Genomic DNA, 14,573 nt, shown 5'->3' with positions numbered 1-14,573 from the left:
AAAGAAAATCTTCTGAGAATTAAACATATAGAAATGAAAAAGAGGCTAGATAAGACAAAATTAGAGGATCAAAATCAGAAGTCTAAAAAAATTCCAGAAAGAACTGAAAATGGAGAAGTTATTGTTCTAGCTAAGAAAATTTCCTGAAATCTAAGAACTTAAGTTTCCAGTATGAAAGGACTTATATACCAATTACTCAGCACATAAAGTGAAAACAGACATATCATTACAAAAGATCAAAAAACCAAGTCATAATGGCAACACTAGAATCTACAAGGCAATACATTGTTTTCGAACTTCTGGAGAAATACATCCAAACTAGAATTCTAACCACCACCAAACTTCCAGTGTGAGGATTGTACAAATACATTTTCAGATATACAAGGCCTCAAAAAACTTCCTTCCATCTTCCCTCTATTAGGAAGCTACTTACTGGATGATATGTCCAATGTGATGAAGGAGTAAACCAAGAAGAGAAAATGTTATCTAAGAAACAAGGAATCATTCAACACAAGAAAAGGAAATCTTCAAAATGATGGTAAAGGTAGATAACTAGATTGACAGCTGTACACCAACATGGAGGGTGGCTAGTATAAATTAGAATAGGTCAAAAGTTCTGGGAGATATGTCCCAAAGAGATCAAAATGAGAAAAAAACCTGATCTGTTCTTATATACTAAGGCAATTTACATTGTGGGTAAAGAGTTTGGGGGTAAATGAATGATATGGGTATAAATTAAACAAAAGAAAAATGACGAGAAAAATAGTGACATGAAGAAAAGATATGCAAGGGTACAATAATCAGTTATTTGCCAGCTCAGTTGTGTCTACCACTTACCTAAATGTAAAGATTAAATATGGATCTAACCAAAATGTGTGGTTATCTACAGAGAATGGGGAAAACAACACTGCCAGGTTAGTATTACCATATCAGACACTCTTCTAAATGTTTTATACTTAGTAACTAATTTAATCTTCACAATAAGTTTATATGATAGGTCCTATTATCTTTATTTTTAGATAAAGAATTTGAAACATAAAGAGGTCAAATTATTTGCCCAAGGTTAGTGACCAGTGCTAAAAATATGAAACCCAGACACTGTGATAGTAATCATTAGGCTCCACTGTTTAGTTTTAATGCTTCAAAGCAAGATATAGAAAACATTCTCCTTGACTGTCCTAACTTGCAATATGAAGCTACAAGGTACAAACTGGCTTGATTATCATCTAACCCAGCAGCTCTCAAAATGTGGTCCTCCAACCTCCAGGTTCCCTCCAGAGGGGTCCACTCCCCTCCTGGGGGAGGGGGCGGTGAAAAACATTTTCATAACATTAAGATGTTATTTGGATTTTTTCCACTCTTATTCTCTCATGTACACTGGCGTTTCCAAGAGCCAACATGACATGTGATATTAGAACAGATCGAATGCAGAAGCAGCTATGAGAATCCAGATATTTTCTAATAAGTCAGGCATTAAAGAGATTTGTAAATATGTAAAACAATGCCACCCTCTCACTAAATTTTTGTTTGGAAAATAGTTCTTTTTCATTAAAAATGACTATGTTAACATGTAATAGGCTTAGAACTATTATTTTTAAGTTTCTCAAACATTTTTAAATTTTCTGTTAACTTTCAATACAGTAAATACTGATATAAACCACATAAACACAGCTCTTTAGGAACCTCAACAATTTATAAGAGCATAACCAAACCTTTATAAGAAAAAGTTTAAAATCACTGATCTTAGCCAATCTAAACTGTTCTGTACTCATGATCTCTGAGAATAAGCTACTTTTCCCCTTCCTAGCATGTTATAATTCAAAAGAACTAATGTAAAAAAGGTACTATAGAGTGAAAACACAGCAGTACTAGGTATGTGCTTCTCCCTTAGATTACATTTCCCAATTTGTAACACATAACATTTGTTTTTAGTAATATCTTCCACTGTGAATTATAATGACATTCCTAAAAGTGCCTCTGCATTTCAAGACAATAGCACCAAGTAGTAAAAAAAAGAGATTCCTCAAAGACACTTCATATTCAAATTGTGCATTTTAACATTTCTTTATCAAACCATGTACACTACTAAAATATAAAGAAACCATTAGGGTATATAGGAAGATTACCAATACTAATGTCATTAACTCAATCTGAGGCTTCAAGTAGTGAAACAACTTATCTTCATTACAGAACACAGAACCTTAAATTTTTGATAAGCTAAATGAAAGTCTACTTAATTTCAAATCGGTTCCTTGACATGTCTTTAATATCATTTGACATACTTTGAGGTCTTATAGTAATAGCAAATAATTTAACGATCACTCTAATAAAATAAATTTTGCTCAACTCAAAAGGGTTTTTTTTAGTGAAATGGTGAGGGCTATAAATTATTGTGTTCTCTGCCCCCTTAGTATCTGCAAAATCACTGTACACACAATCCAATAGTGTAAAATGTTACTGTTAAACTATTTATTGAAGGAAAAAATGTACTTACCATAACAATGATTGATAGAGACTACACCAAAGATTAGTATGATTAAGTAGTATTCTCTGATTACCACTAGTTCAACCATCATTCATTCATCAAATATTTCTGAGTATGTACCAGGAACTGGGCATTATGCTAGGCACAGGGGATACAATGAACACAAAAAATAGTTTCTCTTCATGAAACTTGCTTTCTGATGTGGGAAATAAACAAAAACAAACACATAAAAAATAAGAATTATAACTGTGGCAAATGCTACTATGGAGACAAAGATTTGGCAAAGATCAGTCTTTGAAAGCTGGATTGTGTAATTCTAAAACCTAGAAATAAATAATTTATGAAGAGTTAGTTACAACAAGATGACATGATTCTACAGACCTTTGCTAATGCACAAGAAAACTAGACACTAACCATGAAAACAGAAATCGATCTTTCACTGACAAAGCTATTGGATGGCATTACTTAGCAATATAGTAGCCTCGAAAGATAATTAACCTCACAACTCTGAGTTAAAAAGCATGTAAACGATTCTTTAAAAAAAAATTTTAAGAGGAGTCTAAGTAGACCTGACAACTAAATGTAATTTGGTAACCTGAAATGAATGCTGAAAAAGATAAAACTAAGGAAATCTGAATAAACTATGAACTTAGTTAATAATAATGTATCAATATCCATTCATTAATGGTAATAAATGTACCACACTTATGTAAAATGTTAATAATAGAGAAAACTGGGTGGAGCTATACAGGAACTCTCTGCATGATCATCTCAATTTTTCTGTTAATCTAAAACTGTTTTAAAAAAATAGTCTATTTAAAAAAACTCTACAGCGGCTTTGGAACTGAGGAGGAGGGGGATTATCAAAGACTCAAAGAAAGGAAGATATGAGAAGCCATAAAACACTGCTATGTGAATTAGAACATAAATACTCAAGAAATTCAAAGGAAACCTGCAGATACTAGTTACATCTCTATATACTAAATCTCATAGTAAAATCTTTCTAGGACAGATATTAATGGATTTTTCATGCAAACTAAATAGCTCTGTATCACACAACATAAGGCAGGCAATAACATCCCTAGAGTACACAATAAGCACTTTAGATGCTATTTATCAATAATGACAAATATGCTATATTTTATGTATGACGCTGTCCTGAAATTGCTGTAAAACACCTGGACCAACATCAACCTCTTAGGCCTTACCAAGTTACTTAAAGAAACAAGCTTATACTTACTTCAGGAAAATTCTAAGAAGACAACAGTTTTTTCCTGCTAAGCGGGAACCAGGGAAAGATTATGTATGAAAAGAAAAAAATGATTTCTCAGGTCCAACTAAAAGCAATTTTGCAACTAGTATTAACCTACTTTAATGCCTTACAAATGAGTACAAATAGTTCAAGGTAGTAACAAAAGCTCTCAACTTATATCAGTTATCTTCTTTCCAAACAAAAAAATAAATAATGAATGTTATCTATAACCTAAGACATCTAGTGGGTAATTCAGTGTTTGATGACTTAGGAAAAGCTAATCTCTCAATGTGTAAATTTTAAAGATGGTCATGAAAAGTGTGAGAAAAACAAATAATGATAATCTCTAAATTGCCAAGGGTCAAGTTTGTGTAATACAGCATAAAATTTGAAATTACCACAATAAGTAATTTTAGAGACAACCATCACAGAATTAGGATCTTGTATCTAATATAAACTACAGCGACAGCAGAAGCCTAACCAGGTAAATGAGAATTTCTCTCATCAGATACTATCGAATATTAAGCATAACAGTCATTTAGCCGAACTGGTATTACATATTTAAATCTAATTTCAAAACCTAGATGATGAATCTATTCCTACTCTACTCCAGTAATCCCTAACCCCAAAAGAAATCCTCCGAAGATGTTCATTAATTCTCAAGCCTTCTCTCACAGGAACCCTAAATATATAATTGGAAAATACTCAAGGAAAAATGGAATAACATTTCCACAGTAATTCCTGTTTGCACCACGAGGAGAATCAGACACTGCTTCAGGTTGAAACGAGAAAAAGGAGAGGTGAGATGTAAAAAATTCCAAGTAAAAGAATCATGACATAGCATCTGACAGAGATTAGAAAATCATCAACACTGCCAAAAGAATTGTCAGAGATGAAAGAGAAGAAAATGAGGTTTTCCAACAAGCCACGGCCTAATCCAAGTGGCAAAAATCGCCTGTGCGTCGCCACTCCTCGCACCCTCCCAACCACTCCATCCACAAGTCGCCTCCAATTCAGATATATATCCTCTTTAACCCAGACTAATTCTCCAACCCTGTGAAAAAGACTCGGGAATTTTCTACGACCCTCATGTCCATTAGATCCACATTTCAAGCCTCTGAGGAAAACAACGCCCAAATCCCACCCTCTTTCCCCAAGGTTGAAGAGGCCGGTTCCTTGGAGTGGGGGCTTCTCGGGAAGGGCCTCACAGAGCTGACCAACTGAGATAAGAGCAAGGAATAAGGGTGGGGTTCAAGGAAGGGGGCTGGGGTGGGTGAGACGAGGGAGACCAGGAGAAGAAAGGGATGGACAGGAGGAGCCTGGGGCGGGGCGGGTTAGGGTGGGGTAGGGTGGAGAGGGGACTCGGGAGGGCAGGTCGACGGAAGAGAGGCAGGCTGCGGGGAAAGGAAATGTGGAGTCAGGGACAGAGTCAAAATCCGACCGACGGATCAAGGCAAAGAAGAATCGATGGCTAAGAGGGGTCGGCGAACCCGGGGAATGGCTGGAGGTGGAACGCAGCGCGAAGGTGAGGCCGGCAAGGAGCCTCCGCGGACGAAAAGGCCGCACTGAAAACGGTGCGGGAAAACCACTGCCAGCTGCCAGAAGTGGGGGAGCCGCGCACTCACCGCTCTGCTCCCCCAGGAACACCAGCTTGAATTTCCTCAGCGGATTCCCGAAGTCTCCGCCCGCGGACATGATGGAGCCGCCGCTGCCGTCTCAGTCCAGAGACCTCCCGTGCCGACGCTATTCCAACCAGTTGACCAAAAGGGCAAAGGGAAGGGCGGGCTCTCTCGGCCCTGTAGGGCCCGGCGGCGGAGCAAGGCTGGGGGACAGGACTGCTCTTCACAGACAGGCAGCTGTCGCCGCCACCTCCCCGCGGAGTCGCCTGGCACTGAGCTAGGCCCGCGGCTGGGAAACGAAGGAGGGCGGTGTCGGAAGAAGCCACGAGTTCCCAAGGCTAGCGCCGTTCGGTTTTCAGAACCCGGGTGAGAGGCGAAGGGTTGCGGAGCCAGAGCCGCAGACGTCTGGGACCTCTGCCACGCAGTGCCTCAGCTCCCACAGCTGCCGCCGCCGCCGCCGCAGCCCAACCTGCTGAGTGCGCGAGCCTCTGGCGCGGCACGGGGCGAGCCCGGGCGCGAGCTTGCCGCCCCGCCGAGCGCCGGCGTGCGTCCGTGCGTGCGTGCGGGCGTTCGTGCGTGCACGCGCGCGTGCGCGCCACTGCCAGGTCTTTTCTGGTTTAACCAGCTCTGCGGTCTCCTCCCGCGCGGGGGAGACGACGACAGGGTTGGTTTCGGCTCGCGTCAGAAGTAAGGAGGAGACGGGGCGGAGTCCGGAGCAATTGCAAGGGTGGAATAAGAAGGAGGGTGGAATACGTCTCTTTCGTGATGAGCCAACCGGGAGAGACCAAAGGAGTGAGGTAGCGGCGCTAGAGAATGCGTGCGGATGTCGCGCAGTGGAACGCGTTGTACGGTGGCGGCCATGCGAAGTGTGGCGCGTCACAGCTTGAGAGAAAGGGGTATGCGGAGGTGAGGCCGGAATGAAAGGAATTGCACCCAGCCATTACAAGTGTAGTCAGAGAGCCCTAAGATATGTACTTGGTTCTTCTATTCTGGGCCCTCAGCGTTGCCTCGTATTCCTCAGATCCCCCCTTTACCCGTGAGCCTACCCACCTTATTCATTTTCTTTTGATCATGAATCTTCACATTAGGTGCATTCTCTGCTCTTTTCTCCCAGGAGTTTCATAACTACAAGAAGCAAACCCTCCACATTTTTGCAAATGAGGAAACATGCTCAGAGGAAGGAAATGACTTAGAAAATGCACGAAGTGGAACCCAGGTTTTTCACACACACACACACACACACACGACCCTCCACCCCTGCCGCCTCCCCTCCACCGGCCCCTAAACTTCTGCCTCCTTAGTAATAAGCCCGTTATTTCCCTGGTTTGACCTGCCTTGGTCTTCTGTTACCAGCCTTTGTTCCTCATATGTTGACAACTCTAGGTGACACCTTCTGTGCTAGAAAAAAGATTTAAACATGTAAAACAAACTCGTTTCACAGATGGGAAACTGAGGGCCACATAAGAAAACATCTTTGCAAAAAGGTCGCACAATGAATTAGAGGTAGAGGCTGTCCTTGACCCCAGATGTAGGGAAAGGGATAGTTTAAAGAGCACCCATTCCTCCTGAAGCAGGGCTTCTGAATCTACCATGGAACCTGCTTTAAATTAGACATCTGCAGCATGTGCATTTTTCTGTAGAGAGAATCCATTGCTTTCAGCAGATTCGCAACCTAGTTCGTGACACAGAAGATACAGGTTAGTGTCACAGTCAGAGGAGCGTAAGGAGATGTGAGAACTAAGTGTGATGTGGGTACAGCTAACATGACAACCAAACATAAGTTCTAAGCTGAATGAGATCCTGGAACAGAAAAAAAAAAAAAAAAAGGCAAAAACTAAGGCAATCCGAATAAACAAGGACATTAATTAATTATAATTATCAATATAATGTATCAATATTCATATCAACAAATATACTAATGTAAGATATTAATAATAGAGGAAACTGGGGGAGATATATAGGGACTTACTGTACTGTCTGCTCAATTTCTCTAAATACAAAACTTAAAAAAATAGCCAACAATACAAAGAGTCAGCCATCTCAATGGGAAAAGATTTGTGAACAATGCCTCCAACACGGGGCTAATATCAAAAATATACAAGAACTAATACAACTCAACAATAAAAAAAAATTAATTAAAAAATGGGCAAAGGTCCTGAACAGACACTTCTCCCAAGAAGATAGACAAATGTCCAACAGACATATGAAAAGCTGCTCAACTTCACTAGCTATTAGGGAAATGCAAACCAAAACCACAATGAGATACCACCACCTCACACCTGTTAAAATGGCTATCATCAACAGGACAGGTAATAACTGTTGGAGGGGTTGTGAGGGAAAAGGAACACTTATACACTGCTGATGGGAATGAAAATAGGTACAGCCACTATTGAAAACAGTATGGAGGTGCCTCAGAATATTAGAATTACTGGTATGAACCAGCAATCCCTCTTCTGGATATGTATTCCCAAAATTTGAAAATATCCTAAAGTACTTCACCACAACGTTATTCATGGTGGCCAAGACATGGAAACTACCAAAGTGCCCTTTGATAGATAATTGGATAAAGATTTGTATGTATATATAATGGAATATGCTCACTATACAATGTACTCAACCATAAGAAATACTGCCATTTGTGACAACATGGAAGGATCTTGAGATTATTATTCTAAGCGAAATAAGTTAGAAAAAATTGAGAACCATATAATTTCACTTATTTGTGGGATATAAAACTAAAAGCAACAAACAAACATGAAGAATAAAAACTTAGGGACACGGACAACAGAATAATGGTTACAGAGGGTAGAGGGGCAGTGGATGAGGTAGATAAGGAAAATAAAGCCTATTAATAAAAGATGAATAAATAAAAGGTAATCGGCAAATCAGCAAATTTGGCATCCACACCATATTTCAGCCATACCTGACCATACTATGGGACAGCATCCAAAAAAGTAATCCTTGCCCTTGCAAAGGCTACTTTTAAAAACTAGTACCTTCTCAAACTAAGGATGAATTACCTAACTAGAATAAATTAAGGGGAGGAATAAAGGTTGACAAAATATGATCTAGTCTAGCCTATCAAGACAACAGTTATATCCCAAAATCTCTTCCTCTATCAAAATTTACTTAATTCTGGTTCCTGTCAGCTAAGTGGCAGAAAGATTTTGGAACACTCATCTAAACTGAAATAATAAAAACCTGAGTCATGATTTGGACATTTGATACTTGATTTGATTTTTTCCCTTTCCCCCTTAATATTTTATTTTAAATGTAGCTTTTCAGGTCTAGGGAAACTTTTTCTACCAGTAACCCAGACCTGGCACACACAAAGAACAGCCAATATGAAGAGTCTACTTTAAAAGAAAAGCTCTTAGAAACAAGAGTTGCTAGTTTTTCCTTTTGATGTTGACCAGGTTTTCATTATGTTTCCTGAAATAGCCTTTAAAGGAACATCTAAGGATTGGAACTATAATTACTTTGTACTTCCTCTAGAACTTTATGAATCAATTCCTCCTTGCTGTTTTGATTTCTGTAGTCACCTAGACAGGTGATGCTATCCCATCATTTTGAAGAGAGGTGTGGTATAATCCACCTCTTGCCTCAGAAGTTTTAATATTTTAAGCTAGCCTTTTGCCTTGACACATATACAGCCTCATTCTCCTCTGAAGCTGCATTCATATTTATCAAGTATCCTGTGCAAATTATATATTTTGCCTTCAGAGAAAATAGAGAAATTATTTGCGAGAAGAAGGAATTAAAAAGACCTTTTTACTTCCATAATTTTCTACACATTCTCTTTACCTTGAAACTTGTTCCTGTTTCCTCTCCCTAATTCCTACTCATCCTTCAGGTATCATCTTTTAAAAATCTCCAAGACTTCGATCTGCTCCCATTCCCCACAAAAAGACTGCCTGTCCACCCATTGTATCTATTCTTCCCCATCACTTAATTGTTATTGTCAGTCTTCCTCACCAGACCGTAAGCTCCATGAGATCAGAACTCAGGTCCTGTATCCCTAACACTTGCAAAGTGCCTGCTACATAGTAAGCATGTAGCAGGTATTTGCTGAATAAATCAAATAAATGAGCAGGATTATTTTTAGCTTCCTTCAAAGGTTGACTAGAACTCAGACATGTGGAGATGGAAGGGCAAGAACATTTTGAAGAAAGAGAACATCACTTAAAATCAATGAGAGAGGACAGCTTTTGGCAGCGCCAAATAGAAAGTACCTAGAGCAGTTTTCTTTGATCAATTTGAAAGGGATCTTTCATTTGAAGCCCATAAGTGTGTCCAGGAAGCTACTGTGCAGAAATTGTAATATAATTGCAGCTCGTCTTTCCACCCAAGAGACACAAAGCTTCTTGAAGGAGGACTGAGATTTCATCATACTCCTTGTGGCAGATACTATTGGTTGTCCGTCCAACAATACACACACACGTACTTCCACAACATGTACTGAAAATGACCGATATTTTTTCCAGGTTCCCTCCAGCTCAGCTATAGGCAACTAACTTGATCTGAGCCAGTGACAGATGAAAGAAATGTGCCAGAGACTTCTAAGATAAATTTTCTTCCCTGATGAGATAGATGAGGAAAAACTGCCATTTTTTTTTCTGCCATTGAATGTGGTTCTATAAGAACATGATATCTAGAGCTAAGACATCTTGTGAACATTAATATATAATCCTGAAGAAAAAACCCAACCCATTGATGAGGGATAAGCAGAAAGCTAAAAGGCATCATTGAGCCACTATACCATTCATGGAACTAGTCTTCCTCTGGATTTCTTTTTCGCAAAATAATAAATGCCTTTATATTTAACAATGTCTTCATAGTATGTCTTTGTCATTGTTACTTGCAACAGAAAGCATTGGACATGCTCATCTTTCAATTTCCTAAAGTACCTCGAACAGTACCTTGAACATTAGGCACCCCATACTGTGTGTGTGTGTGTGTGTGTCTGTGTGTGTGTGTGTGTGTGTATTATAGTAATAGTTATCAAACTGGAACTGCCTTTTCTAAAAAAAATGTTATTCTTGGAGAGGCAGGAAATCAATAGAAGGAGAAAAACTGTCCAGGTGAAAGGACTGAAATCATATTGCTCATATTTGAAACAAATGATGGCTCTGGAAGGAATTCAGATTTCATTAGATATGAAACCCTTTTAAGCCACTTGGCAGGTTATTATAATCATTGATACTAAAAATAATTATGGGGTCAGTATACAAAGCATAAAAATGACAAATGTTCAACAATTCAAGGTGACCAATGAAATGAGCACAACTAACTCAAGATATGTTTAAGCAAGTCTCATTTTGAAAGGCGTATACGAAAAAAAGAAGGGGGAGTCCTCATGGGAAAACCTGTTTTCCAAATACTTTGACCCATGAGGATGTGTCATGTGAAAAGTATAAAGGTTATTCAGTTAACTTCAATGGAATGGTCCTTCCTGTGATTAAAGCCAATTTATAAGCTAAGTCAAAAATTATTTTTATTACAGATTGATCTACAGAATCTATTTTTGATAATTCCATTTTGTTCCATTCATGTGAATCATGGTCTTTGTTATGAATAATATGATTTCTCAGAGCCTTAGATGTGGGGTGTTACTTCCAAGCTTTTAAATTACAGTGGGGGAAGAGGTTGCTTCTTTTTATACTAGTCCAGAATGTGTAATACCTGCCACATTTGCTGAAGCTCTCTTCTCCTTGTATTCTATCCCACACAAATAATGAAGTCTCCTATAAGAAATACAGAAGAGTGAATCACTCCACCTGCTACTAAGAGATAATCACTCTCAGAGTAGAAGAGAACAACTGCTTCTACTGCTGTTTATGTAAAGAATAGAGCATCTTAGGAAAGAAAAGTGAGATCAATACTGTTTGCACATAAATGCCAACAAACTGTACAGCCAAACTGTGTGCCTAAAGTGCCAAGAGAAACCATCTCTTCGTGAACGTTTCTTCATATTTTTGAACAGCACAAAGTAACTAGGACCTCATCTTATATAAAAGTCAAGAGATATCAAAATCGTTACAGTAACTTGTAGCTGAAACTATTGAGATAATAAACCACAATGTTATTCCAAAAAATTGAACAAACTTCCAGTTTTAGGATGGTAAATTAAAGATGTTTCTTCCTTCTTCCTTTCCTGAAATCATTCCAAAACAAGAATAAAAAATAAAAATGCAAACTCTGACTTTGACATTCTAGCCCAGAGCCATAATATTTTAAGTTGGGAGACAAAGATAGAGCAGTGGTAACTGACTAAACAGGGCATAGAAAGTGCTTACTGAAGGGAAAAGTAACAAGAAGCAAGCCAATCAGCCAAGAAGAACCCCAGAAAGGCTCAGGAATGTGAAGCACTAGGTATGACAGATGGCAGGGTTAAGAAAAGGAGCCAAAAACAAGGAAATTGTATCAAAGACTATATAAACAGTAGTTATAAAGCTATCCCTCTCTATGGAGGGATGGAACACAAGAGGCTTTAGGCTCAGATAACTAGGCATAGTAGACTAGGGTGATTTGCTGCTAAAAGATAGGGGAATTAATAGCTAACAAATAGAAAACTTGAATAACACTCTACACAAACTAGACCTAACAGACATCTATGGAATGCTCCATCCAATAACAGCAAGATATATAATAAGTATGTGTGGAATTTTTTTTAGGATAGACCATATATTAGGCAATAAAACAAGGCACAATAGATGTAAAAGGATTAGAATCATACAAAGGATGTTCTTTAACAACAATGACATGAAATTACAAGTGAATAACAGAAGGAAATTTGGGAAATCCGCACATATGTGGAAATTAAATAACACACTCCTAAATAAAAAATAGGTCAAAGAAGAAAGTGTAAGGGAAATTAGAATATACTTTGAGATGAATGAAAAAGAAAACATGCCAAAATTCATGAGGTACCATAAAAGCAGCACTTAGAGATAAATTTATAGCTGTAAATTCCTATATTAAAAAAAGGAAGACCTCAAATCAATAACCTAATCTTCCACCTTAAGAAACTAAAAACAGCAGAAACAAGGAAGCAGAATGAAGGATATAATGATTAGAGCAGAAATATATGAAATAAAGAATAGGAAAACCATAGTGAAATCAATAAAACCGAAAGTTAATATTTGAAAAGAATTAACAAAATTTACAAACCCTTAGCTAGATTGATCAAGAAAAAAGAGAAAAGACTCAAATTAGATGAAATGAAATCAAATTCCAAGAAAGACATATTACCAAAACTGACCCAAGAAAAAATCTGAATATACCTACAAGTAAAGAGAATTAGTAATCAAAAAACTTTCCAAGGACTGATGGCTACACCGATGAATACTATTAAACATTTAAATTCAAATTAATACTAATCCTTCATGGATTCTTCCAGAAAGTAGAAGATGAGGTTAATACTTTCCAAATCATTATATTAGAGCGATATTAACTTGATACTGAAACTACACAAAGACCTCGAAAGTAAAAAAAGAGACCAATGCTCCTTATGAATGTAGACTCGAATTCCTCAAAAAAATAAAAATAAAAAAATAACTAGCATACCTAATCGAGCAGCATGTAAAAAGAATTATGCATCATGATCAAATGAGATTTATCCTAGGAAAGTAAAGTATGTTGTGTCAACATATGAAAAATCAATGAATGTAATATAAATAGAATAAACACAAAAACACACAATCATATCAATAGACACAGAAAAAGCATTTGACAGAATCTAACACTCTTCCATGAAAAAAATACTCAACAAACATGTTAGAAGGGAAATTCCTCAACCTGATAAAGCATTTGTGAAAAATCCAAAGCTAACCTCATATTCATAGTTGAAAGACGGAATGATTTCCACCTAAGATCAGGAACAAGAATCTCCACTCTCCACACTTGTATTCAACCTGTATTTGAAGTTCTAGTTGGGCCAATTAGAGAAGAAAAAGGAATAAAAGGCACACTTAATTAAAAGGAAGAACTACAACAATATTTATTTGCAGAAGACATGATCTTGTATATATTAAATCTTAAGGCTTACACTCAGAGGTTCACACAAAAATTTTTTTAAGCTAATAATAAATTAGTTTCAGTGAGGTCGCAGAACACAAATATATAAAAATCAATTGTATTTCTATACATTGGCAATGAGAAATAGAAACTGAAATTAAGAAAACAGTTCTATTTACAAGAGGATCAGAAAGAATAAAATATTCATAAATTTAACAAAAGAAATTCAAGGTATTTACCCTGAAAACTATACAATATTAAAGAAGACCTAACTAAATGGAAAAAAATCCCATCCATGTTCATGGATTGGAAAATTTAATATTGTTGGGATGCAAATACTCTCCAAATTGATCTACAGATTCAACGCATTGCCTAGCCAAATATCAGCTGGATTTTCTTTTTCAGAAATTGACAAGCTAATCTGGGGATTCATGTGGATATTCAAAGGACCCAGAATAGCCAAAACAATCAACACTGTAGTAGTAGCATAAGGATACACATATACATCAATGGAATCAAATTGAGAGTGTAGAAATATATCCATACCTTTATGGTCAGTTGATTTCAACATGGTGCCAAGACAATTTACTGGAAAAGGGCACAGTCTTTTAAATAATTGGTGCATGGACAACTGGATATCCACATGCTAAAGAATGATCTTGGCCCATTACCTCATGTCTTTTATAAAAATTAACTCAAAATGAATCAAACTTAAATATAAGAACTAAAATTGTAAAATTATTAGAAGAAAACATAGGTGTAAATTTTTGTGACCTTAGATTACGTCTCTTAGACATGACACAAAAGCACAAGCAATGAAGAAAAAAATAGACAAATTGGACCGCATTAAAATTTAAAACCAAGAAAGTGAAAAGACAACATTCAAAATGAGAGAAATAATTTACCAATCACAGATCTGATAAGGGTGTAGTAACCAGAATACAAAAAGAAATTTTACAACAATAAAAAGAAAACAACCCAATTAAAAACAAACGATTGAACAGACATTTCTTCAGAGAAGACATACGAATTGCCAACAACCAAATGAAAAGATGCTCAACATAATTAATTAGTCATTGGGAAAATACAAAATCAAAAACAATGTGAGATACCACCTCACACCCACTAAGGTGACTAGAAGAAAAAAGACAGAAAAATAACAATTTTTGGAGTAGATATGGAGCAAATTGCACCGTAATAC

General features: G+C 37.3%; 1 protein-coding gene and 1 long non-coding RNA gene across 3 annotated transcripts in view; one reads left to right on the top strand and one right to left on the bottom strand.

The window, feature by feature from the left end:
• Positions 1-5,865, bottom strand: part of RAB6A (RAB6A, member RAS oncogene family) — a 55,236-nt gene extending 49,371 nt beyond the window's left edge. The window contains exon 1 of one of the 2 annotated variants that reach the window (XM_016161419.2): positions 5,363-5,865. In XM_016161419.2, the coding sequence (XP_016016905.1) occupies positions 5,363-5,432 (70 nt within the window). In that variant the 5' untranslated portion in view covers positions 5,433-5,865. The remainder of the gene's footprint in view (positions 1-5,362) is intronic. The other variant, XM_016161418.2, reaches the window with a different exon arrangement.
• Positions 5,866-5,908: 43 nt separating this feature from the next.
• LOC118602913 lies at positions 5,909-7,181 on the top strand. Its single transcript, XR_004950988.1, has 2 exons — positions 5,909-6,262; positions 6,471-7,181. It is a non-coding gene; the product is annotated as an uncharacterized LOC118602913 (long non-coding RNA).
• The last annotated feature ends 7,392 nt before the right edge of the window (positions 7,182-14,573 follow it).

The sequence above is a fragment of the Rousettus aegyptiacus genome, unplaced genomic scaffold (genome assembly GCF_014176215.1).
Source record: "Rousettus aegyptiacus isolate mRouAeg1 unplaced genomic scaffold, mRouAeg1.p scaffold_m13_p_5, whole genome shotgun sequence".
NCBI classification, from domain to species: Eukaryota; Metazoa; Chordata; class Mammalia; order Chiroptera; family Pteropodidae; genus Rousettus; species Rousettus aegyptiacus.
This window is presented reverse-complemented; position numbering and strand designations above follow the sequence as displayed.